Genomic DNA, 25,453 nt, shown 5'->3' with positions numbered 1-25,453 from the left:
AAGCTCCGGAGGGGACAACTTTCAATATAACAAGTTGGGCCAAAAACTTGTTTGCTGTGAAAACAGTGATGGTCTCTGCCTCCCAATCAATGAGTGCTCTGAGGTCGCAAGCATCGAGGTTTACCGTTTCGGGAACTACAAAAGAACGCACTGCAGTGGAACCTTGTTCACTTCCAGTTCTTATTGCCATTCTGCTATTATTGTATTAACTACAAACACTCTCTGTCTTGTATCATCAGAACAGAGAAGAGCGACGAGTACATTCTCAGGATGAGCCCACCAGGATCCGCTTTTTAGGTAGAGCTTTGAGGCATCCTTGACCCTCGCATCTTGCTTCCCCAAAAGTTTAAATAACTTTATAGATGCCAAGGTCCAAACTTGATCTCATGTTTCACCTTAATCTCATAGAACATGGGAAGGTAAACTTGTGTTACCCAGGTTGCGAGCAGTTTCAAGACCTCCGTCTCCTCAGCTCCAAGATCATGCTTGCTCATATAGAGAAGCATGTCCCTCATGCCACAAGTAAGCCACCTACTGTGCGACAGTTAACCACATTTAAGAGCTGCTACTTCAGGATCGAGCTTGCCTTTCACTATTGCATTAAGATACTTCTATGCTACTATGCAGAGATGAGTGAGCACCAAAATGCTCGGGTGCTCGTTACTCGAGTCGAACTTCTCGCGATGCTCGAGGGTTCGTTTCGAGTAACGAACCCCATTGAAGTCAATGGGCGACTCGAGCATTTTTGTATATCGCCGATGCTCGCTAAGGTTTTCATTTGTGAAAATCTGGGAAATTCAAGAAAGTGATGGGAACGACACAGCAACGGATAGGGCAGGCGAGGGGCTACATGTTGGGTTGCATCTCAAGTTCCCAGGTCCCACTATTAAAGGGGTTGTCCCGCGCCGAAACGGGTTTTTTTTTTTCCCAATAGCCCCCCCGTTCGGCGCGAGACAAACCCGATGCAGGGGTTAAAAAAGAAAACCGGAGAGTGCTTACCTGAATCCCCGCGCTCCGGTGACTTCTTACTTACCTGGTGAAGATGGCCGCCGGGATCTTCACCCTCGGTGGACCGCAGGGCTTCTGTGCGGTCCATTGGCGGTTCCAGCCTCCTGATTGGCTGGAATCGGCACGGGGCGGAGCTACAAGGAGCCGCTCTCCGGCACGAGCGGCCCCATTCAGAAAAGAAGAAGACCGGACTGCGCAAGCGCGTCTAATCCGGCGATTAGACGCTGAAAATTAGACGGCACCATGGAGACGGGGACGCCAGCAACGGAGCAGGTAAGTGAATAACTTCTGTATGGCTCATAATTAATGCACAATGTATATTACAAAGTGCATTAATATGGCCATACAGAAGTGTATACCCCCACTTGCTTTCGCGGGACAACCCCTTTAAGCCACAATAGCGGCAAGAGTGGGCCCCCCCCAACAATTTTTACTTCTGAAAAACCCTCATTAGCAAGGCAAACCTTAGCTAAGCACCACACTACCTCCAACAAAGCAGCCTTCAGCTGCCCTCATGCCACACGCTGGCCTCATAGCCACATCACCCTCATGTCTATTTATAAGTGTGTCTGGCATGAGGAGGAACTGAAGGCACACACTGCAGAGGGTTGGCAGGGCCAGGCAGGAACCCTCTTTAAAAGGGGAGGGGCGATAGCCCACAATGCTGTACAGAAGCAATGAGAAATCCAATCCTGTGCCACCTCCATCAGGAGCTGCAAACGTGGGCATAGCAATGGGGAATCCATGTGCCACACAGTATTCATTCTGTCAAGGTGTCGCATAGCTCAATCCACACTGCAAGGGGAAAGCCGTCTGCGCTCTGCCCCCTACCCAAGTCAGTCAGTGCCTTTGTGCCAGACAGGTCAAACACCGCAATGGGAACTAAGTTTGCACCAACAGCATAGGTGGGTCCTAGGAAACCCAAGACATGAACAAAAAATTGATCTGAGCGACCAAACATGGCAGACTTGCACCACGCCCACGGCATAGGCCTCGGCCCACAGATTCAGCAATCCTAGGCTGGAAGCGGACTTTCACTGCACCCAGGACATAGGCCTCTGCACAAACCCTCAGCAATCGCGTGCCTACAGTGGACTCCAATGCTAGCGTAGCTGTGTACATCTCATCAGTGCTGTATTGCTCCTGTAGTTTGTCCAATGCAGTGCCCCGGATAGTAGAGCTAACGTCAGATTAAATACAAGTGGGCTTCGGCCCACACTGCATGCCCCAGTCAGACTGGGGTTCTTTATAAGTAGACACAGGCAGGTACAACTCCGTGTGGACCGACAGCATGGGTGGGTCCCAGGAAGCCACCGGCGTTACATAAATAAATCCCATTGCATTGCCCAGCACGGCTGAGGTAACGTCAGATTAAACGCAGGTGGGCTTCGGCCCACACTGCATGCCCCAGTCAGACTGGGTTTTTTTATAAGTAGACACAGGCAGGTACAACTCCCTAATGTGAAGTCCGTGTGGACCCAAAGCATGGGTGGCTCCCTGGAACCCACCGACGGTACATAAACAAATCCCATTGCAGTGCCCAGCACAGCTGAGGTAACGTCAGATTAAATGCAGGTGGGCTTCGGCCCACACTGCATGGCCCAGTCTGACCGGGGATTTTAATACATAGACACTAGCAGGTACAAATCCGTAATGTGAAGTCCCTGTGGAACCACAGCATGGGTGGCTCCCTGTAACCCATCGGCGGTACATAAATGTATCCCATTGCAGTGCCCTGCTCAGCAGAGCTAACATCAGATACAATACAGGTGGGCTTCGGCCCACAGTGCATGCCCCAGTCAGACTGGTAATATGTACCTTAACAGTAACCGCGTTGGTGGGAATGTGGTCACGACTGCAGACCTAGTAGCGCGATTTTATTTAGTTGGTTTTCGGAATGTGGCCAGGATTAAGTGGGCCGTGGCGGGGGGATGGTGGGGGGGCTCTCTTGTTGTGTCGTTAAAGGTGAAATTCTTGGACTGCCACCAGACGGACCAATGCTAAGATATTTGCCAAGAATGTTTTCACTGTTGGAGGAGGAGGGGGATGTTTTTGAGGCACTACGTGTCCTGTCCACGTGTCCATGGTTATATGCACCTTAACAGTAACCGAGTTGGTGGGAAATGGCCTCGCCGCCATCATGTCTTTGGGAAGCCTCCGTTTCCACACCCCAGTGACATAGCATTAGCAGCGGTATAGGCAGAGCCCAGAATTAGTAACATTTCAGCGGTAGCATTAGGGACAGGCCCCCGTAACATATCACTAGCAGCAGTATAGGGAGAGCACAGTATTAGTTCCATTTCAGTAGTAGTAGCAGTCAAGACAAGGCCCAGTAACATATCACTAGCAGCAGTATAGGGGGAGCATAGTATTAATTCCATTTCAGTAATAGTAGCAGTCAAGACAGGCCCCAGTAACATATCACTAGCAGCAGTATAGGGGGAGCACAGTATTAGTTCCATTTCAGTAATAGTAGCAGTCTGGACAGGCCCCAGTAACATATCACTAGCAGCAGAATAGGGGGAACATAGTATTAGTTCCATTTCAGTAGTAGTTGGAGTCTATACAGGCCCCAGTAACATATCATTAGCAGCAGTATAGGGGGAGCACAGTATTACTTCCATTTCAGTAGTAGTAGCAGTCTAGACAGGCCCCAGTAACATATCACTAGCAGCAGTATAGGGGGAGCACAGTATTTGTTCCATTTCAGTAGTAGTAGCAGTCAAGACAGGGCCCAGTGACATATCACTAGCAGCAGTATAGGGGGAGCACAGTATTAGTTCCATTTCAGTAATAATAGCAGTCAAGACAGGCCCCAGTAACATATCACTAGCAGCAGTATAGGGGGAGCACAGTATTAGTTCCATTTCAGTAGTAGTAGCAGTCAAAACAGGCCCCAGTAACAATTCCGAAGCAGCAGTATAGGGGGAGCACAGTCTTAGTTCCATTTCAGTAGTAGTAGCAGTCAAAACAGGCCACAGTAACATTCCCGTTGCAGCAGTTTAGGGAGATAACAGTCTCTTTCACATTTCAGTAGTTGCAGTATAGACAAGGCCCCAGTTACATTTATGTAGCAAAAGTGTAGGCCAACCCCACACACCTTGCTGTACCATGAGTGCAGGCGAAGCCCATAAAAATTACTAGGATTACACTGTAAGCGAGGGCCCCAAAGAATTGGTGTACCAACAGTACTGATGTACCTCAGAAAAATTGCCCATGCCCAACCAAGAGGGCAGGTGAAACCCATTAATCGCTTTGGTTACTGTGGCTTAATTTGTAACTAGGCCTAGAGGCAGCCCAGTTAAAATAAAAATTGGTTCAGGTGCAAGTTTCAGCGCTTTAATGAGAATTGAAACGTATAAACATTGTTTACAAAAGTAATATGACTGAGCCTTGTGGGCCTAAGAAAAATTGCCCGTTCGGCGTGATTACGTGAGGTTTCAGGAGGAGGAGCAGGAGGAGAAGGATGAATATAATACACAGATTGATGAAGCTAGAAGGTCCCTGTTTTTTATGGTGATAGAGAACGATGCTTCCATCCGCGGGTGCTGCCTATGTATTGTTTAGGTACCGCTGCTGTCCGCTGGTGGAGAAGAGAAGTCTGGGGAAATCCAGGCTTTGTTCATCTTTATGAGTGTAAGCCTGTCGGCACTGTCAGTTGACAGGCGGGTACGCTTATCCGTGATGATTCCCCCAGCCGCACTAAACACCCTCTCTGACAAGACGCTAGCCGCAGGGCAAGCAAGCACCTCCAGGGCATACAGCGTGAGTTCAGGCCACGTGTCCAGCTTCGACATCCAGTAGTTGTAGGGAGCAGAGGCGTCACGGAGGATGGTTGTGCGATCGGCTACGTACTCCCTCACCATCCTTTTACAGTGCTCCCACCGACTCAGCCTTGACTGGGGAGCCATAAAGCTGGCAAAGGCCTTGGAGAGTGTTCCCCTGCCTGCACTGTACATGCTGCTTGATCTCCGCACCTCCCCTGCTACCTGGCCCTCGGAACTGCGCCTTCTGCCACTAGCGCTGTCGGATGGGAATTTTACCATCAGTTTGTCCACCAGGGTCCTGTGGTATAGCATCACTCTCGAACCCCTTTCCTCTTCGGGTATGAGAGTGGAAAGGTTCTCCTTATACCGTGGGACGAGCAGTGTGTACACCCAGTAATCCATAGTGGCCAGAATGAGTGTAACGCGAGGGTCACGAGAAAGGCATCCTAACATGAAGTCCGCCATGTGTGCCAGGGTACCTGTACGCAACACATGGCTGTCCTCACTAGGAAGATCACTTTCAGGATCCTCCTCCTCCTCCTCAGGCCATACACGCTGAAAGGATGACAGGCAAGCAGCATGGGTACCCTCAGCAGTGGGCCAAGCTGTCTCTTTCCCCTCCTCCTCATGCTCCTCCCCCTCCTCCTCCTCCTCCAAAACATGCTGAGATATAGACATGAGGGTGCTCTGACTATCCAGCGACATACTGTCTTCCCCCACCTCCGTTTCCGAGCGCAAAGCGTCTGCCTTTATGCTTTGCAGGGAACTTCTTAAGAGGCATAGCAGAGGAATGGTGACGCTAATGATTGCAGCATCGCCGCTCACCATCTGGGTAGACTCCTCAAAGTTTCCAAGGACCTAGCAGATGTCTGCCAACCAGGCCCACTCTTCTGTAAAGAATTGAGGAGGCTGACTCCCACTACGCCGCCCATGTTGGAGTTGGTATTCCACTATAGCTCTACGCTGCTCATAGAGCCTGGCCAACATGTGGAGCGTAGAGTTCCACCGTGTGGGCACGTCGCACAGCAGTCGGTGCACTGGCAGATTAAACCGATGTTGCAGGGTGCGCAGGGTGGCAGCGTCCGTCTTGGAGTTGCGGAAATGTGCGCTGAGCCGGCGCACCTTTCCGAGCAGGTCTGACAAGCGTGGGTAGCTTTTCAGAAAGCGCTGAACCACCAAATTAAAGACGTGGGCCAGGCATGGCACGTGCGTGAGGCTGCCGAGCTGCAGAGCCGCCACCAGGTTACGGCCGTTGTCACACATGACCATGCCTGGTTGGAGGCTCAACGGCGAAAGCCAGCGATCGGTCTGCTCTGTCAGACGCTGCAGCAGTTCATGGGCCATGTGCCTCTTCTCACCTAAGCTGAGTAGTTTCAGCACGGCCTGCTGACGCTTGCCCACCGCTGTGCTGCCACGCCGCGCGACACCGACTGCTGGCGACGTGCTGCTGCTGACACATCTTGATTGTGAGACAGAGGTTGCGTAGGAGGAGGAGGAGGAGGAGGAGGAGGAGGGTGGTTTAGTGGAGGAAGCATACACCGCCGCAGATACCAGCACCGAGCTGGGGCCCGCAATTCTGGGGGTGGGTAGGACGTGAGCGGTCCCAGGCTCTGACTCGGTCCCAGCCTCTACTAAATTCACCCAATGTGCCATCAGGGAGATATAGTGGCCCTGCCTGCCTGTGCTTGTCCACGTGTCCGTTGTTAAGTGGACCTTGGCAGTAACCGCGTTGCTGAGGGCGCGTACAATGTTGCGGGAGACGTGGTCGTGCAGGGCTGGGACGGCACATCGGGAAAAGTAGTGGCGACTGGGAACCAAGTAGCACGGGGCCGCCGCCGCCATCATGTTTTTGAAAGCCTCCGTTTCCACAAGCCTATACGGCAGCATCTCCAGGTTGATCAATATGGCTATGTGCACGTTTAACACTTGAGCGTGCGGGTGCGTGGTGGCGTACTTGCGCTTGCGCTCAAACACTTGCGCTAGCGACGGCTGGACGCTGCGCTGAGAGACATTGCTGGATGGGGCCGAGGACAGCGGAGGTGAGGGTGTTGGTGCAGGCCGGGAGACGGTCGTGCCTGTGTCCTGAGAGGGGGGTTGGATCTCAGTGGCAGGTTGGGGCACAGGGGGAGAGGCAGCGGTGCAAACCGGAGGCGGTGAACGGCCTTCGTCCCACCTTGTGGGGTGCTTGGCCATCATATGCCTGCGCATGCTGGTGGTGGTGGCTCCCCGGCTGATTTTGGCGCGACAAACCTTGCACACCACAGTTCGTCGGTCGTCTGCACTCTCAGTGAAAAACTGCCACACCTTTGAGCACCTCGGCCTCTGCAGGGTGGCATGGCGCGAGGGGGCGCTCTGGGAAACAGTTAGTGGATTATTCGGTCTGGCCCTGCCTCTACCCCTGGCCACCGCACTGCCTCTTCCAACCTGCCCTGCTGCTGCACTTGCCTCCCCCTCTGAAGACCTGTCCTCAGTAGGCTTAGCAAACCAGGTGGGGTCAGTCACCTCACCGTCCAGCTGCTCTTCCTCCAAATCCTCTGTGCGCTCCTCCCTCGGACTTACTGAAATTACTACTACCTGAGTGATAGACAACTGTGTCTCATGGTCATCGTCCTCCTCACCCACTGAAAGCTCTTGAGACAGTTGCCGGAAGTCCCCAGCCTCATCCCCCGGACCCCGGGAACTTTCCAAAGGTTGGGCATCGGTCACGACAAACTCCTCCAGTGGGAGAGGAACCATTGCTGCCCAATCTCGGCAGGGGCCTGAGAACAGTTCCTGGAAGTCTGCCTGCTTCTCAGAATGTGTCATTGTAATGGAGTGAGGAGGCTGGGAGGAAGGAGGAGCAGCAGCCAGAGGATTCAGAGTTGTAGCAGTGGACGGCGTAGAAGACTGGGTGGTCGATAGATTGCTGGATGCACTTTCTGCCATCCACGACAGGACCTGCTCACACTACTCTGTTTCTAATAAAGGTCTACCGCGTGGACCCATTAATTGTGAGATTAATCTGGGGACCCCAGAAACTTGCCTCTCTTTTAATCCCGCAGCAGTCGGCTGCGATACACCTGGACCAGGAGCTCGGCCTGTGCCTACACCCTGACTTGGGCCTCCACGTCCTCGCCCCTGTCCACGTCCTCTAGGCCTACTGCTACCCCTCAGCATGGTGTATTATGAGTAGAGCAGAAACAGAACGCTGTAATTAAATGTGCCGCTTATTGGCCTGTGGTTGGAGGCTGACTTCGCTTACGGAACGCACAGCAGAGCCAGGAAACAATTATGCGCAAGGCTGGGTATTAATCAGCAACTACTACCCCAGCACACACGCCGTAAACTGAAGACGGTCACAGGCAGGCCAAATATAGTATTTTGTTCCACTTTTTGGGAAAAAGCCCACTGCCTTTGATATACCCTGTATTTGGATTTCCCTGTTGGAGGATGACTGTGGTTACTGAAAGCCCAGTGCAGCCAGGAAACAATTATGCGCAAGGCTGGGTATTAATCAGCGACTACTACCCCCAGCACACATGCCGTAAACTGAAGACGGTCACAGGCAGGCCAAATATAGTATTTTTTTCCACTTTTTGGGAAAAAGCCCACTGCCTCTGATATACCCTGTATTTGGATTTCCCTGTTGGAGGATGACTGTGGTTACTGAAAGCCCCGTGCAGCCAGGAAAAAATTATGCGCAAGGCTGGGTATTAATCAGCGACTACTACCCCCAGCAGACATGCAGTACACTGAAGACGGTCACAGGCAGCCCAAATATAGTATTTTTCCCCAATTTTTTTTGAAAAAGCCCACTGCCTATATAGACAGTATGTCTCTTTCACCTTTCCCACTGTCCCTGCCTCACCAGTACTGCCCCTATACTCTGTAAAATGACTGCAGACTGAGGACGCTATGGTCTGCACGCCCGATATACAAAAAAAAAATAAATTGTGCAACACTGCTAAAAGCAGCCTCAACAGTACTGCACACGGTCAGATGTGGCCCTAAGAAGGACCGTTGGGGTTCTTGAAGACTAAAATAACACCTAACACTCTCCCTATAGCAGCTACAGCAAGACAGCACTTTCCCTGATCTCTCTCAGCGTGCATCTGTGGCGAGCCGCTAGCGGGGCAGATTTAAATACTCGGGTGTCATCTGATCTCCCCAGCCACTCACTGCAGGGGGGTGGTATAGGGCTGGAATGTCACAGGAGGAAGTTGTAATGCCTTCCCTGTGTTTCTATTGGCCAGAAAAGCGCGCAAATTTCTCAGGGAAGGAAATGTAATGGAGTCGAGCACCGCGTGGTGCTCGTCTCGAGTAACGAGCATCTCGAACACCCTAATACTCGAACGAGCATCAAGCTCGGACGAGTACGCTCGCTCATCTCTACTACTACGCTGTCAGTGCTCATTTGGCTAGCAATATTATCGCTGATATCAACAAGAGGTTCCAGAAACGGAATTGGCTCAAATTCAGTCTTTCTATCCAGAGTCTGCCAACTGTACCACACCAGCCTTTATCTGAAGAGGTTGGTTCATCAAGCTTTGCCACATCTTGTTCGTTGTTCAGTCGGTGCATGCATCTACACTGAACAATATTTCAGATTCTCAATAGATCGCGGAAATCTGAATAAGTGTTCCGTATAAAAGTACCTTTTTACTCAAGTTATATCACATGCAATTAAATAAACAGGCTTTTTTACAGGTTTCTCTGTTGAGATTTTGTAGTTCATAATAAAACCGCCTGGTAATGGCTCATATGATCACACCATGACCTGATCAGGTGCTTGAGGACTGGCGGGCATAAAGGCAGTCTTATTTTTTGTTGACACTTGGTTGCATCCTAAGGGAAGACTATATATTTGTCCTCTTTCCATTGTATCCATTCCTGACTTTGCCTAAGCATGTGCATTACCAGCCAAGCACTGTATTAGAACAAACCAGAACCCATCAGCATTTGTCGCCACGTTTCAGGTAAGTTTATTTTTCTCGTATAGTTACGAATCTCAGCTTCCCTGTTAGCCTGCTGATGCAAAACGAAAAGAGTTTAGCCAGTAAAGTAAAGAGTGATTGTTCTCAGTAAGAGGAACCAAGTAATCTTGTAGATATGATACCTTTTAATGGCTAACAAAAATACACAATGTTATTGCAAGCTTTCAGACCTTCTTGGAGCTCTTCTTCAGGCATAATGGAACAAATTTTATATGTAGAGGGGGCAAATGAATTTTGTTTCTTTCTACTAGAGGATCATGCTGGACATTTTTTTCTCTGAGGCAGAGATTTTCCTTCGGGGCCAGACTTTTATCTTGTAGTTAGAAGACCTATCCCGACTGTCACTCATGTAACCTGGTGCATTAGAATAATGCTACATATATTTAACTTACATGGGCTACATCTCAGAGCCAAGAGCTAACTCAACGTTTCAATGTCATTTTCGTTTCTTCCATGATGAAGTGATTAATATATACTTAAGTCAGAAAGGTTTTCTCTGGTTATTAGTGTTATTTACTGTTTTGCTCATCCCTCCCTCCCTGATATTTATCTAAGTGCTATTAATCACAATGTATGTGCCCTCTTATCCTGTCTCTGTTATTAATCTAGTACAAATTAAGTTTACCATGTCTGTACCATGCCATGTGATCATGTGTATGTTTTAATATTAATTTTAACTTAATTTGAACTACATTTGTATCATTAGCCTGAAGAAGAGTCCTAAGTAGGTTTGAAAGCTCGCAATAACATCATGTATTTTTGTTAGCCATTAAAAGTTATCATATCTACAAGATTACTTGGTTTCTCTTACTGAGAACAATCACACTTTGATGCAAATACCTGTATTGCAGCCGCTATATGATGCTCTTTGCTTGGATTATTATCAGCACTCTTCCTCCTCTTCTCCTGTAGGTGCGCAGTCCACTATTCTCTCCCATGTTTCGCTTGTCACTCCGGCGTTTGCTGTCCTTCTCACCCGCTAGAGGAGGATCTTACACAATGCAGCGTGTAAGGGGACTGCAGGCTCCCAGGAAACTGGAAGGCAAAGTGGCTCTGGTGACGGCGTCCACAGATGGGTAATTTATCTGTTTGGCACGACACTTATTATTCAGTTTAAGGGTATTTTTACACAGGAACAGTCATTGCTAGTGAACGGAGACGGAGCGGGCCGGGCATCGTTCCAGCCCCCTGCCTCCATTCACATTAAGCAAGCAGTTATTCATAAGTGAACGACTGCCTGTTTACATGGAATGATACATTGTTCAGTTTTTTACATTCAGAAGCTGAACGAGGTCTCGTTTGTTGTCCAGTTGGTGCACGCGTTTACACTGAGTGATAATCATTAAGATTATCACTGGATCGCAGGAATCCGAATGCTAAGTGTTCCATGTAAAAGCACCTTGAAATATCTAGTTGTTCCTTTGTCATTTACATTTAGAATAGGAGCATCCACACAATGCGCCTAAAGAGTTAATGGAGGTGGCATTGAACATGCCCGCTGTACTGCCCGCTGGCCTGGAGCAGGAGGAGCGTTGCATCTCATCACCTGACTGTCAGTGTGCCTCCAGATGGAAGTGTCATGTTCTTCTGGATATTGTCTCCTCCTACTTACTGATGCACTATGCACAATCTGTCAAGACGAATGGGGTAGAAAGTGACGAGTGCCCTGAGCACACTTCTGACTCGCCGGCTCGGGAAGTTGTCTTCCCTGTTTAGCCTTTTTTTTGTAAACAACGAAGTTGAAAATTTTTACAGCGGTGATGATGCCTAGTAAAATATGGCCCCGTATTGAACTAAAAAATGACATTCCTTCAATGTTCCGGGTTTGAGGTTATGTGGTTTCAAACACAGACATGAAAGTTTAATTTCACTGTGAATTTGCATTAAAAACGCAGTATAAAAGGATGATAGATCACAGGAGACAGTTGGGGGAAAAAGTGACATCAATTGGGCCTTCTTGAGGTTTTCTTTCCGTGCATGAAAAATGCAGTGAATACGGATGCAATAGAAGCATAAAAAAACACATACACCGTAGACCAAAACTGCGTACGCCTGTGTGATGATGCACTGGTTATACATGGGGATCTATGACTTATCAATCCCCATGTAGGCAGGCTGTAGACTGCAAACAGATTTGCTAGCATTATTCCATTATACAGATTAGTCTGTAGCCCTTCTGGCCGGAAAGCTGGATATATACGACAGATAAAAGTTGGCCAATGATCTACTGTGTATGGGGAGCTATTTGGAGTAACAGAGGTTGGTCATGTTGAATCCCCCTTAGTTGCATGCTATGAGACTAATTTGGACTGTTTGTATAAAGCTTTGTAATGTCAAACGCCTTTACAGAATCGGCTTGGCTATTGCACGACGACTTGCTCAGGATGGTGCTAAGGTTCTTGTCAGTAGCCGAAAGCAACAAAATGTGGACAAGGCTGTTCAAGAACTGAAAATGGAAGATCTGGATGTAGAAGGGACAGTCTGTCACGTGGGGAAGAATGAAGACCGAGTAAAACTAGTGAACACCGTAAGTGCGTAATGCATTCCTTCTGAAAGAACTCTGGTGGGGGCGGCCATTCTCCAAGCGATTTTGTTTTTTTCTTTTTGTTGTTTCCCCCCCCCCCCTCCCCCCACAAGACTTCGAAAAATCCCCCATTTACATAGCAAAGGTTATTTGTACATAGGATGAAAAAAGTCATACGTCCCTCTACCGTAGTTCAAGCTATTCTGCAGTGTTCCTCAGGGGTGAGGAGATACAACATCTATGGGGTAGTTGCTAACTGTCCTGATTAAAGGGTAAAAAATAAATTCCTTTTCCGTTCATGTCCCTTTAAATAAATGTAATGAATCCCCTCCTGTAGCTGAGGAAAGGGTGGGGTTTATTGCAACATTTTGCCAGTCAGTATTTTGGTGCAAAATTGGTCGAGGATACCAAGCCAACTAATGGGCAGTGTAGCGTTAGAATAGACAGTCTAAAGATATGTCAAATTTATCATCCTGCAGTCCATGTGTTAAATCAGAAAGGATCTTGGGGGGGGGGTTTGCAACAGTGGAGATTGAGATATGAGAAACTCTTTACAGAAATTACATCATGTCTGTGCCGTCTCATCCTGTTCTGGAATTCATTTCAAGTGCCAGTTAATCATACTGTGTTTGTGCCCTCGCATATGATCATGTGATGTGTTTTATGTAAATACGTCTGTAGATCTGTTCCATTTGGCCTGGGGAAGAACCCCGAGTAGGTTCAAAAGCTCACTAGAAAATCATGTCTTTGTTAACCATTAAAGGGTATCTACAAGATGACTTGGTTTCTCTCACTGAGGACAATCACACTTTGCTCCATTGGCTAACACCGTACTAAACTATTTTCCGTTGGGATAAATCTGACGCATTTTAAGACTAAGTTTGCGATGTCTATTAGACGGTATTATATAATCTGCCCCAGTGTTTGTGTGGTCTGAAAAGTCATTTATATTCTCATCATGTGCATCTGTGCCCTTTTTGATACACACCTATGATCCTATTCGACTTGACGGCAGCTGCCTGGCACTGATTGCTACAGTTTATTTTGCCATCCAATTACTTTTTGTCTCCTGGCAACAAATAAAAGGCAATGTCTTATGAAGACAAGCCCTGTCTGTCTACCCCATTAGGGCACATGGATGTCATGGGGAAGGGTTGTCTCCCACTTGAGACCCCCTCTATGAGCCACAATGGAAAGCTGTTCTGTATGAAACCTTGCTGTTCAGGCGGTATGAGCCATCTAGTACACTGATGGCCATTCATCTGAATGGACTCATTACTACATTTCCTCTGCAGTAAACGCCTGCCGGACATCCACCTGCCCTGGTAAATGAGTTTTGTCTCAAGCGCCCGGAGCATGGCCTGTGGGGATTAGCTGATCATTCCAACATCTTTTGAAGTTGGTTGTCTCTCATGAGACAACACCTTTAACCCATTAATAGAGTATTAATATATTTGCTATCAGATGTAACCTCCAGCCATGTTGATTACATGGTAAACTCTTTTCATGCATCCATTTTCCAGGCTATACAGAAATTTGGGGGAGTTGATATCCTTGTTTCTAATGCTGCTGTTAACCCCTTTGTGGGGGACGTATTGGACTCTACAGAGGAAGTGTGGGAAAAGGTAAGACTGGTTTAAAAAGCACTTCATGTATTACAATGCCATCACTGCTTGTACTGCCTCATCAGTATACACAATGTATTCCTCGCTGGTCAGTGTTATATACAATCATTTTCTGGAGGTCAGTGTAAAGTCCTTGGAAATTGCCAGATACTTTTCCCATCCCGTGGAATGGAAAAATAATCTACTCCACAGACCAGAGTCTCAATAAATTGTCCAGTTCTTAAGGCCCATTTACACGCAAAGACAATCTTTCAAACGATTGACAGATTGACAGTTTTGGCAATCATTTTACATAAAGTGTTAATGGACACTAATGTCCATAAATGCTTTATTAGCTTCATTTGCACGTAAAAGGGCCTCCGGGAGCTGTTTGCAGAGCACAGCTCTGCACACAGCTCCCCTTACTCGTATGGGCTGTCAACAGATTACAATGTAATCTCTGATTCCCATGCAGAACACAGCGTTACGGTACCTGTTATCTCTCTCTCCAGCTGAATGATGGTTTTGTAGGCTCACCTTAAAAATCATTGTTCAGTCCACAGTCTCCTCTACAACCAGTGATGTACCTGTATATCATTGGACACTGAGGTGGATATGGAGTGGGCTCAGGACCCAAGCCTGTGGGTGCTGGGGGGTAACAGCTGACACCTGTCCACAGTGCCCACAATCAAAGTTTGCTGTGATCACATTCATTTACCCTATATGTGGTAGCTAGACTCTCCTTCCTATCCAGCATAATAGCACGGATGCAGCAGATAAAGCAATAATCTGATCGATCTTAAGAATGATGAGGGATAGTAAAGTAGGCATGAGGAGCCATGAGGGGTGGCACTTGCGAGCACACGGGGAAGGTAGAAGGGGTAAATAGGATCCCCGACCTGTTTCCTCCCCCCCATTCAGCCAAGGGGCTTGAGGAAGGAGGCAAGGCAGGCAGTCTGATAAGCAGGACAGGGCGGAAGCTTGAACTTTATGACTCTGTGTGGGGCAACGGGAGGAATGTGAAGGGAAGTGTTGGGGAGCTGGAGAAGGTAAAGGTAAAAAAAAGGTGGGTGGACCTAACCTAGGGGGATAACCTAGGTGACCCAGGCTGGGGGAGATCTGTCAATCCCAGGGAGCAGCTTGCCTTAAAAAGAATGCCTGGGAGGAGAGAGAAGGCGTATGGCCTAGGTGAGCATGACTGTTATTGGGCAGCAAGCGAGGCCCGACTAGCCTTGGGTGCCAGGTAAGGTCTGGCTACTCCCAGGAGTTTAGTGCCATGATTGGCTTCAAGCTCCCTGTGTGTGATGGATACAAATAAAGTGTGGCACCTGCCACAGAAAAACTTTTCCAAAGGCATACTGTGTATGAATCTTTCGTTTACAGTAATGTTTGCCCAGAAAAAGGGTCTCTGGGATAGAAGTCTAAGAGAGCCCATGTACGTAGCAGGTCCCTTCCGTTAACAGTAGTTGCACTGGTCTTTAGTGATATATCACTCACATAGTCACTCTGCTCACTATTCTTTTCTCAGATTCTGGACGTTAATGTTAAAGCAACATTCCAGAGGCGCCGGAATAGTAGCCCCCGGGGATATATATGGAGGCAGCCCATGACAGGGTTAACGGGGAGGCCAGGGTTAATAGAAGGGAGAAGAGGGGGGTGTAATATAGGTAGGAGTAGAGGGGGAAGTTAGAGAGAAAGTGCGGGAACAGCAGGGGGAGGAGCATCCTTAGGCGGCAACGGAGGAAGAAGAAGCAGAAGAGGAGAAGACGGAGGCCACGAGGAAGTCCCACCCACCCGCCCTTACTTTAGTATATAGGGGGCAGTTTTAGTTAGTGGAAAGGGTTGTAGAGGTATCGCGACATTGTCATAGAGGCGTTCGGAAGGGGGGGGAGTTCTTGGAGCCAGCTGATGTGCGGGGGGGGGGGGGGGGGAACGGGGAGCTGATGGCTACCTTCCCCCCCTCCCTCTTTTTGGTATAGTGTGTGTGGTCAGCCTGTCGCCTCCCGGCTCTGTCAGGCCGTAGTCCCTGCAGAGAAACGTGGCCTAGCCGAGGAACGGCTCGCGGCTCTCTGAGTCGGGAGGAGGAGGGCGACTAGGGGCAACCGGTTGTGTGTTGCCTCCCGAGTCGGCTGTCTTGCGACGGAAGGGTTTTAGCGGGAAGGATTTCGGTCTCCCGAGTCGGATAGAGGGAGAGAGCGGCGGGAGGCAGGACGGAAATCCTTTTACAATACAATACAATACAATACTGTGTATGGCTTTCGTTTCCAGTAATGTTTGCCCAGTAGGGTCTCTGGGATAGAAGTCTAAGAGAGCCCGGGTACGTAGCAGGTCCCTTCCGTTAACAGTAGTTGCACTGGTCTTTAGTGATATATCACTCACATAGTCACTCTGCTCACTATTCTTTTCTCAGATTCTGGACGTTAATATTAAAGCAACATTCCTGTTGGTGAAGCTTGTGGTGCCCAAAATGCAGGAAAGAGGGTGAGGATTTGGGGGTATGAAGTGGGCTTTTCTTTACTAGTGTGATCTGTTTAGCACAATCTACATTTGTTGTACTGCAACTTAACATTACTGAAGTGAATAAGAAACTACAAACTATGTGTACAGTTCACAATCTATAGACGTGTATAACATATATTGCACTGTATATCTTCAGTTAGATATTTACAAAATCGGTATTAATCCCTGCATAGGCCTAACGATAGGGGGTATAGAAGTAACAATGTCAGCCGCCACTGGCGCCTGCCGCTGCCACGTAAGTCTAAATTGGGGTTATGAATGGCACAGAGTATTAAGGCAGCAGTACGCAACCTAAACTCTTGCTCACGACCCGAAGGTTGCGGGTTCAATCCGACTGACTCGGCCTTCCATCATTCCAAGGTCGGCATAATGAGTACCCAGTTTGCTGGGGGTAATAAATAAAAAAATTAACCTGGTTTAAAAGATCGGGCTTTCTAGCGTGTAGCTCCACTATTCAACTAGTAGCATTATGGATGACTTATATTTTTGTACTGCGTCAATAATTGCCTTCTACATCTCATCACTATTGCTCACCCGCAGGTCTGTTTCTGTTTTCACAGCGGCGGTAGTATTGTGATTGTCTCATCTATAGGAGCTTTTTCCCCTTTTCCAGTAAGTAAATATTTTAAATATTACTACTTATTCTCGCATTTTTTTTTTAATAGCAAAACGCCAGACATGATACATAAAATAATCCTTCCTTTAGTCTTCCCCTTCTCTTTGAATCCACTCCTGGCTTTGGGTTCAAAAAATACCACAAAAGCTGCATATGTGCCTCCAGCCTAAAGGTTAGAAGAAAGAAGCATAAATCGGTGCAAAAAGTTTCACTAGCTTTATTCCTCCATGCCAAAAATAATTAAAATGCTACACTTTGTCAACCTCAGAAAATATCACCTGTGTGAACTTTATATTCCGGCATATAAGGCGATGGGGCGTATAAGACGAACCCCCAACTGTCACCTTATACGCCTGGAATACAGTGGAGCAAAAAAAAAAAATCATTACTCACCTTCCCCGGCGTTCTGTGGCGCTGCTGCAGGCTGTCGCTCCCTCCTAGTCCCCAGCAGAGCATTGCTTTCTGGACACAGGGCTTAAAATCCCCGCCTCCAGAAAGCTAATACTGTGATTGGCTGACGGCATGTGTTAGCCAATCACAGCCATTCAATGACATCATTGAATGGCTGTGATTGGCTAAAACACACGTGCCTTCAGCCAATCACAGCCGTCATTGAATGGCTGTGATTGGCTGACAGCGTGTGTTAGCCAATCACAGTATTAGCTTTCTGGAGGCGGGGATTTCAAGCCCTGCGTCCAGAAAGCAATGCTCTGCCGGGGACCAGGAGGGAGCGACAGCCTGCACCAGCGCTGCAGAACGCTGGGGGAGGTGAGTAATGATTTTTTATTTTTATTTTTTTTGAGACACAAAAAAGAGAATATTACCGGCGTATAAGACGACCCCCGACTTCAGAGCAGATTTTTCGTGGTTCAAAAGTCGTCTTATATGCCGGTATATACGGTAGTAAACATAAGCGCTGCGGAATAAGTTGGTGCTATACAAATAAAGATTATATATAGCCATATGCCAATCACATTAAACCGAAAAACCGTCAATCCAAGACAGCCCACCGAACTAACAGTTGCAACAAATACAATATAATGACATTAAAATCATAATTTGGTAGCATGGTGATGTATAGGTAAAAGTTCCCGGGTCAGATGTGTTCCATTCATGTGCCTTCACCATATTAGAAGCTCCGGCGTCCATATATTCGTTCTGTGCATGAGCGCGCCTTGTAGTGGACATCGCAATACTCCATAAAATAGTCTCAGATTTCCAAACAGCGCATGCGCGGTAGTTACCGTAGACTCTGCGACAACTCAACTACTACATGTAAGCGTCGCTATGGGGGGTGTCTATGTATAATGTGTGTTTTGACGAATGAGGTTATGTATATGTATTGGGTAATATTACCTTTTATGTTCAGAAAAATTGTACCTAAAGGGATCATATACATCATATAACCCAAGATACCCAAAGGGGGATGTGCACTTTGACACCAAAAGAAATAATCAATCAAAATTGATATAGGCGTCAATGACAATAAACCAGATGCTTATAACTCAATTCTATGCAACAAATCTCTATTGAATTCATCTGGATCAATCCATAGATGGTTGACTAAAAATTAGCTGTATCGTAAATGTTACGGCTCGTAGATGAGGCAGAATGGACGGTAACTAGAGATAAGCAAGTATACTCGCTAAAGGCAATTGCTCGAGCGAGCATTGCCTTTAGCGAGTATCTCCCCGCTGGAGACTGCAGGTTCGGGTGTCGGCACGGGGGAGCGGTGAGTAGCGGCAGTGAGCGGGGGGGAGAGAGGGAGAGAGAGATCTCCCCTCCGTTCCGCCCCGCTCTCCCCTGCAGCTCCCTCGTTCGAGCAATTGCCTTTAGCGAGTATACTCGCTCATCTCTAACGGTAACACATCTGAGCCACGAGACCTAAAATACAAATACGGGTATAAGTGAGACAACATCATAAAAACAGTATTCAACACACAAAAATCCCAAAATACAGTATGACAAACCTCAAGGATATATTTTTAGAAATAGGGCATATAGTGATACTCTTGATTTAAACCTTTGGGGGCTAGTGTGTCCAGCCTAGAGGTTGTTCTTGCTCTTTTGCTAATTTTATTCCTTTATTTTCCTCTCAGGCTCTGGGCCCCTACTGTGTCAGTAAAACCGCATTGTTAGGCCTAACCAAAGTCCTTGCTCCAGAATTAACACCTCTGAACATCCGAGTGAACTGCCTTGCTCCAGGCCTCATCCGCACCAAGTTTAGTTCAGTTGTAAGTATGATTATGATATATGGGTTGCATACTTTGTAAGTTCAATTACGAGAATGGTTACTTTCGGCTAGGACTACATGGAGACATATGGTTAGCGGCTCGGACATCACAATTCCACCTATGACCTTGCTTCCCTTAGAGCAGTGGTGGCGAACCTACGGCACACATGCCAGAGCCGGCACGCAGAGCCCTCCCTGCTGGCACGCTTCACTGTCAGCCGCTCACCAGGATAGTGAACACCGGCAGGGGCCACAGCTCCCCTGACAGCATTAATTTAGCAGCGCTGCTATTTGCGCTGATCCCGGCGCACACTGACGTCAGTCTGCAGCCAGGATCCTCCTCCTCCCCCCCCCCCCCCCCCCCTCCCCTGACGTCTCCTACTTGGTTCCGCGAGAGCAAGGGCAGGAGGTGTCCGGCAGCACACTGACATCAGTGCGCACCTATGATAACACCGCCCCCTGACGTGTTGGCACTTCGCAGTGAATAACTGGATTTTGGATTGCAGTTTGGGCACTCAGTCTCTAAAAGGTTCGCCATCACTGCCTTAGAGAAACATTTGAGGTTGTACTAATCCCAAGATTTTACGGTGATTCATGAACAACCAATTTTGCTTGGGTAGTCCAAAGATTAGGCTGTACTCATATATGATGTTTTGCTTCGGTTCTTTGGAAAACTTTGTTGCATTTTGTTTTCCTGTTTGTGAAGTGTTTTTTGGCTAATCTTTATTTTTTTCCAGTGTAAGATATTGGTGATATTATTCAATGAGAAGATGTTTATTCCAATTCCTCTTTTTTCTACTACCTCAGCCGGATGATGTGACCATCACAATTTTCTATGATTATATTGAAAAAGCATACCTGAGTTTTTAACAAGTTTTCTAAAATACACCCGGTCTCCTCACTCATTTGCTGCTCTTTGCAGTCTGTTTCATGTCAGTAAGTTCTGATTTTCAGTTGGTCTTCCCCATTTCTCTGTTCTGCTCTTTGCCATCCGCTTTCAGGAAGGGGGTGTGTAGCAAGCCTAGCATTCTGCCAGTAGTTCCTTGTCCTGATTTCCTTGCCCTTCCCATGCTGTGTAGCACTTCTGGCCAATTGGTTAGTAAACCCATTATAGTGTGTGTATGTGTGTGTGTACACAACCTGTAAAAGCATCAGAGGCAGCGATTGTGGAGATCATTATTGTTGTCTGCAGATCTGTAGCCTCGGAGTGCATGGGAGCTGCCGGTGAAAATGGAGCCTCCCCTGTTGCTATGGAAACATTCTTGTGTCCATGTTCCTATAGAAGTTCTATTCCTTAAGACCTAGAGTGAATGGCAGAGAGGCTGGAAGGGAGACTCCACCAGTGGTTCTACAGTTCATAACCATATCCTCTAAAGTGAACTAACCAAAAGACTGGTCAAACACATGGGTCTACATGGGGTCAGTGAATCCCTGAATGTGCAGTATACATGCTTGTTTGGCCAGTTCATGTGAGCCTACAAAATTATAGGGAAGTCGATGGTTATATGCATGGCCAGCATATGAGCTGCTGTGTTAGAGCTTCAGCATGATGACTCTTTTCTCTTTTTCAATTACTGCAGATGTGGGAGAATGAATCCGTCTTGGACCAAGCAAAACTCAATCTAGGCATTAGCAGGTAAGGATTAAAGTACGGAGGTAACAGTCTGATATGTGGTGCTACTTACAATACATGTAGGACTATTACAGATTAACATTTCTGAAAATGAATGGCGTCATTACAATTGGGCTGATGAATTCAGCTCTTAATACAACTGCCCTGGCATTTGTCTGGAATGGCAATTTGAATACTCAACCTAACTCTGTATAAGCCATATAAGGTCATGCGAGGAAGAATGCATGGCTCAAGAACCCCTCCCCCCTCTAGTGATTGGTGGGGCCCCCCGTGGTCAAGCACTTATCACCCATTAGTAAGAGTGTCCACCATAGTGGTGGCAATAGTAATAGTGGTCCCCACTCCACCATACTGACCCTAGTAGTAATAGTGACACCCCCACCCATAGTGGCCCCAGTAGTAATAGTGGAACCAAACCAACATACTGGACCCAGTGGTAATAGTGACTCCCCCTGCCATAGTGGCCCCAGTTGTAATAGTGACTCTCCCCCGCAGAAGGGGCCCCAGTAGTAGTAGTAGTGACTCCACCCCCCCCCCCTTCCTCTGGGCCATAGTGGCCCCAATAGTACTAGTGGCCCCTCCCCCACCATAATGGCCCACTAGTAATAGTGTCCTCCCTCAAAGTGGCCCCGGTGGTAATGGCGACCTGCCCCAAATAGTGGCCCCGGTGGTAATGGCGACCTGCCCCAAATAGTGGCCCCGGTGGTAATGGCGACCTGCCCCAAATAGTGGCCCCGGTGGTAATGGTGACCCCTGCTGAGTAACTGCTGACCTCACCCCTTTGTGTCTGCTCTGCGTGCAGGACAGCGCACACTGACAATGGGTGAGGGAAGAAGAGGTCAGAGGTCACAGACTCTGCAAAAAAGCAAAAGTAGCAAATACACAATAGTCACATCTTAAATGCCCCATCGCTGCCACACTAATGTTTCGTCACTTCAATAATCCCTTTAAGCTAAATGACAGTCACTAACATGTCTTGTATGTACAGTGTATGTTTAGAAGTGATACACTCCTGCTTTTTTTGTCCTTCAGAATTGGAGAACCTGAAGAATGTGCCGGAGCCGTGTCTTTCCTCTGCTCTCCTGACGCTTCATATATCACCGGGGAAACTCTAGTGGTTGCAGGAGGGGCACAATCTCATCTATGAACGTCATATGTAGATCAAGCTGAATACTGCCACAAAGAAAAATGATGAATATATTTGCAGACTGGTATATTTCTGTTTAGGAAATGTGATTGTACCATACTGTAGTAGGTGAAAGGAGGATACAACATGCTTAGCGGGGAGGTCATGAAATAAAGTAATAAGATGACAGTAGTGTTCCTGTCGCACCACTCACGTGTCCTTATTGTCCTTTGGGTGTTTACAGGGAATGTGCAAAACACTTCAGGAAATCAAAACTGCACCAACTTCTGTAAAGTATTTCACATTTTTTGTATAATTAGAGTATGGTGAAAGATCTGCTTATCTTTGAAGATTCATTGTCGAATACTTAATTAGGGAGTACTGAGTAAAGTCTCATTTACACACAAAGACAATCTTTCAAACAGTGGTCCCTGCTATTTCTCTCCAGCTGAATGATGATTTTTAGGTGAGCATAAAATCCATCATTCAGTCGAAGAGTGAAAGATGAAAGCGTTTACACGCTACCATTATCACTCAAAAGCCATTGTTTGAACGAATTTTGAGCGATAATCGTTGCGTGTAAATGTGGCTTTAATTTAATGTAGTTTCTTATAGAGCAGCTACAAAGGCCATTTGTCACTTTAGAAGATTTAGCACTTTTGTGCATTGTACAGAGTTCATTAATTACAATGAAAAACGTGTAATGCTCATTTCCACCTGTAGGGGTGCTGCAGGAGACCTGGTTTCTCCACATCTTACAGCTGATACTTCGAGTCCTAGAGACAGGTCACCTTAGATCAGCTTATCGTTGGGGGATTCTTCTAATAAAAAGGGATAGGCCAAGGTGGATGACCCCTGTAAAGTGTGTTTGCTTATTACTAACAATCACATTTGTTAGTATATTCATCAGAACATATACTTCATATGTAAACCTTACTGAATTCTAAGGTGTAAAGTTTATATATATTTAAGCCCAATCTTGGAGCCTGTACATATTAACGAAAAAAACAACTTCCAGTTTGCATTCCATATAGGCAGGTGACTGAGTCCTGTGTGCAAATGTGTCTCAAGCACTTTACCCAAAAGGGCCAAATCATTTCTGCAGTTAAAAGGCTATTCCTATTCCAACAAGTTATCCCCCATCCATGGGATAGGGAATAACTAGCAGATCAATAGGGATCCGACCACTGGAACCCCCACTGCTCACGAGCATAGGTGCCCTGCAAGTCTCTGAATGAAGGATGCGCAGGTTGGGCAGGTAAACTGCACTCCATTCATTTCAATGTGAGCACTTGGGAATCTTCAGTGCTCACATTGAAACGAATGGAGTGCAGTGCACCTGCCCAACCTGTGCTTCATTAGGAAACGGACTGGGCTCCCATTCTCATGATAAGTGGGAATCCCAGCATTGCGGACCCTCATCGTTCAGCTAGTTATACCCTATCCAGTAGATTGGGGGATAACTTGTTGGAACCAGTATAGCCCTTTAAGTGCTGTGTACATACATCTGAACTGTGCTACATTGCATGTGGGAGTGAAAAGTACCAATAATGGGGGATAAGTTATAGAGGGTCTTTCACCTCTCCTGACATGTCTGTTTTAGTAAATACTTGTATTCCCCATAAAATAACAATTCTGAAGCATCTTTTCTTAGAACTTTGTGTTATGCTTTTCCTCTTAGACATTTATGACTAAATTGACAACTGGGTGTTCCCATTTCCTTTGACAAAAAGGGTTGTGTCCCTACATTGTGGGATACTGTCAGCACTGACTGTCCAATGAGAGGGTGCTGGGACACCCCCAACTGGTAACAGCCAGCTGACAATTTTACTCATTCATTTCCAGAAGGAATAACCGAGGAACGGCATAATGCAGAGTTCAAGGAAAAATGCTCTAGAATTGTATGATTGGGAATGTACGTTTCTGGTAAAACAGGAGAGGTGACAGGTCCTCTTTAAAAACTGATGAGAGGTCAGGAGCGGTGGGACAAGGGGGCAGGTTGTGAGCTGGGACTTGTAGATGAGGAGAGTCATTGCTGTTACAGGAGCAGCACACATACATTGTCGGTCCAGAAGTATTTGGACGGTGACAACATGTTCATAATTTGGCCTCTGTATACCACCACAATGGATTTAATATAAAGCCACCAATATGTGCGGTGTGGACTTTCAACTGTAATTCAAGGGGTTTAGCACAAATATTTTATTAACCTTTTTAGAGCTGCAGCCATTTTTACAAGGCCCCTCCATATTCCCAGGCACAAATGTAATTGAATAAACGAACCTAATTCTAGGTAAAAACTCTTTGTAGTACTGAGGTGTGCAAATAACTGATGGAGCAATCCTCCCCAGCACCTCCTACTAGAATGGTAGCTACCCTTTGAGTCAGTATCCAACTTTTAACAGACCTTTAAGTATGTTGCAAGGCCTGTTAAAAGGTTGGGTATTGACTCATAGTGTTGCTAACCTTTCAACAGGTGATGTTATGAAGGATTATCACTCGTTTACATTGCTTTTTCCCAGGGAGCATTGCTTGGTCTCTATAAAGGCCCATTAAGACACAACGATTATCGCTCAAGTCATCTTTTGAGCGCTAATCGTTGTCTTAATGTGCCTATCTTTCAGTTTTTGCTTAACTGTTTTTCAGTTCTGCTTGAAAACCATGGTTCAGCAGCACAACTGATAAGCAGGACCGCATGCTGTGTCTGCTGTCCATGGTGCTGAATTCTCCACGGGGAGCTAGAGATTGCATTGCTTTCTCTTAGCAGCCCATGGCTGAACAGTGGAGCTAATTACAGAGCTCAGACCTCCTGCTGAGTTCTAGAACCACTCCCAGAAGCTTATTTGCATACTGATAATAATAATAATCTTTGTATAGCGCCAACTTATTCCGCAGCGCTTTCAGGCATGGATAAATGCAAAACAATACAATTGCAACAATTACAATGAGGTACATTGGTACAAATGAAGCTGATAGGGTACTAATAGCAAGTAGAACATGCTTTAATCCTGTATGGCAAAAAGCAAAAAAAACCCTAAAAAACTGAGGCAAAATGCTAATTTTTAGCATTTTGCCTAAAAAAAATATAAGAATTTTGGTATTGTTATCATATTGGCCTGCAGAAAAAATGTAGCATCATTGAGGCTCTACTACCCTGTTTTACTGCCTCTTGCTTAGATACACAAAGTGATATGGAGAGAATAGAGGCTCTAGTTACCCTGTTGTACTGCCTCTAGCTTGGATACAAGATGTGTACAGACGGACATGTAAGCTCTAGTACTGTCAGGTTGTGTGCCTGGGATATGTTGTACTACTTGGATTTCCAGCAGCACACCTCCTCAGCTGTGGGGTAATTGAGCTGGCTAGGTGTGGTATTCTCCAGCCAGCCAATCCCCCTGTTCTGTTGCACAGAAATACCAGCTTCTCTAGTTATGCCTTCTGTGTTAGGC

The 25,453-nt window shown here is 46.9% G+C and overlaps 1 protein-coding gene across 1 annotated transcript; it reads left to right on the top strand.

The window, feature by feature from the left end:
• The first annotated feature begins 9,601 nt into the window (after positions 1-9,601).
• On the top strand, positions 9,602-22,213 carry LOC136628245 (dehydrogenase/reductase SDR family member 4-like). Its single transcript, XM_066603989.1, has 9 exons — positions 9,602-9,730; positions 10,661-10,824; positions 12,098-12,275; positions 13,796-13,897; positions 16,287-16,357; positions 16,957-17,008; positions 19,112-19,246; positions 20,826-20,881; positions 21,911-22,213. The coding sequence occupies exons 2-9, from the start codon at positions 10,685-10,687 to the stop codon at positions 22,023-22,025; spliced, it is 849 nt and encodes a 282-aa protein (XP_066460086.1). The 5' UTR covers positions 9,602-9,730; positions 10,661-10,684; the 3' UTR covers positions 22,026-22,213.
• The last annotated feature ends 3,240 nt before the right edge of the window (positions 22,214-25,453 follow it).

The sequence above is a fragment of the Eleutherodactylus coqui genome, chromosome 5, assembly GCF_035609145.1.
Source record: "Eleutherodactylus coqui strain aEleCoq1 chromosome 5, aEleCoq1.hap1, whole genome shotgun sequence".
In the NCBI taxonomy this organism is placed as follows: domain Eukaryota; kingdom Metazoa; phylum Chordata; class Amphibia; order Anura; family Eleutherodactylidae; genus Eleutherodactylus; species Eleutherodactylus coqui.
Note: the sequence above shows the minus strand (reverse complement) of the source record. Positions and strands in the feature narration are given on the sequence as shown.

Coding starts and splice junctions, on each gene's coding strand:
- LOC136628245 (XM_066603989.1), top strand. CDS start 10,685: ATGTTTCGCTTGTCACTCCGGCGTTTGCTGTCCTTCTCACCCGCTAGA. Junction 10,825..12,097: donor GTGACGGCGTCCACAGATGG/GTAATTTATCTG, acceptor ACGCCTTTACAG/AATCGGCTTGGCTATTGCAC. Junction 20,882..21,910: donor CTCAATCTAGGCATTAGCAG/GTAAGGATTAAA, acceptor TTTGTCCTTCAG/AATTGGAGAACCTGAAGAAT.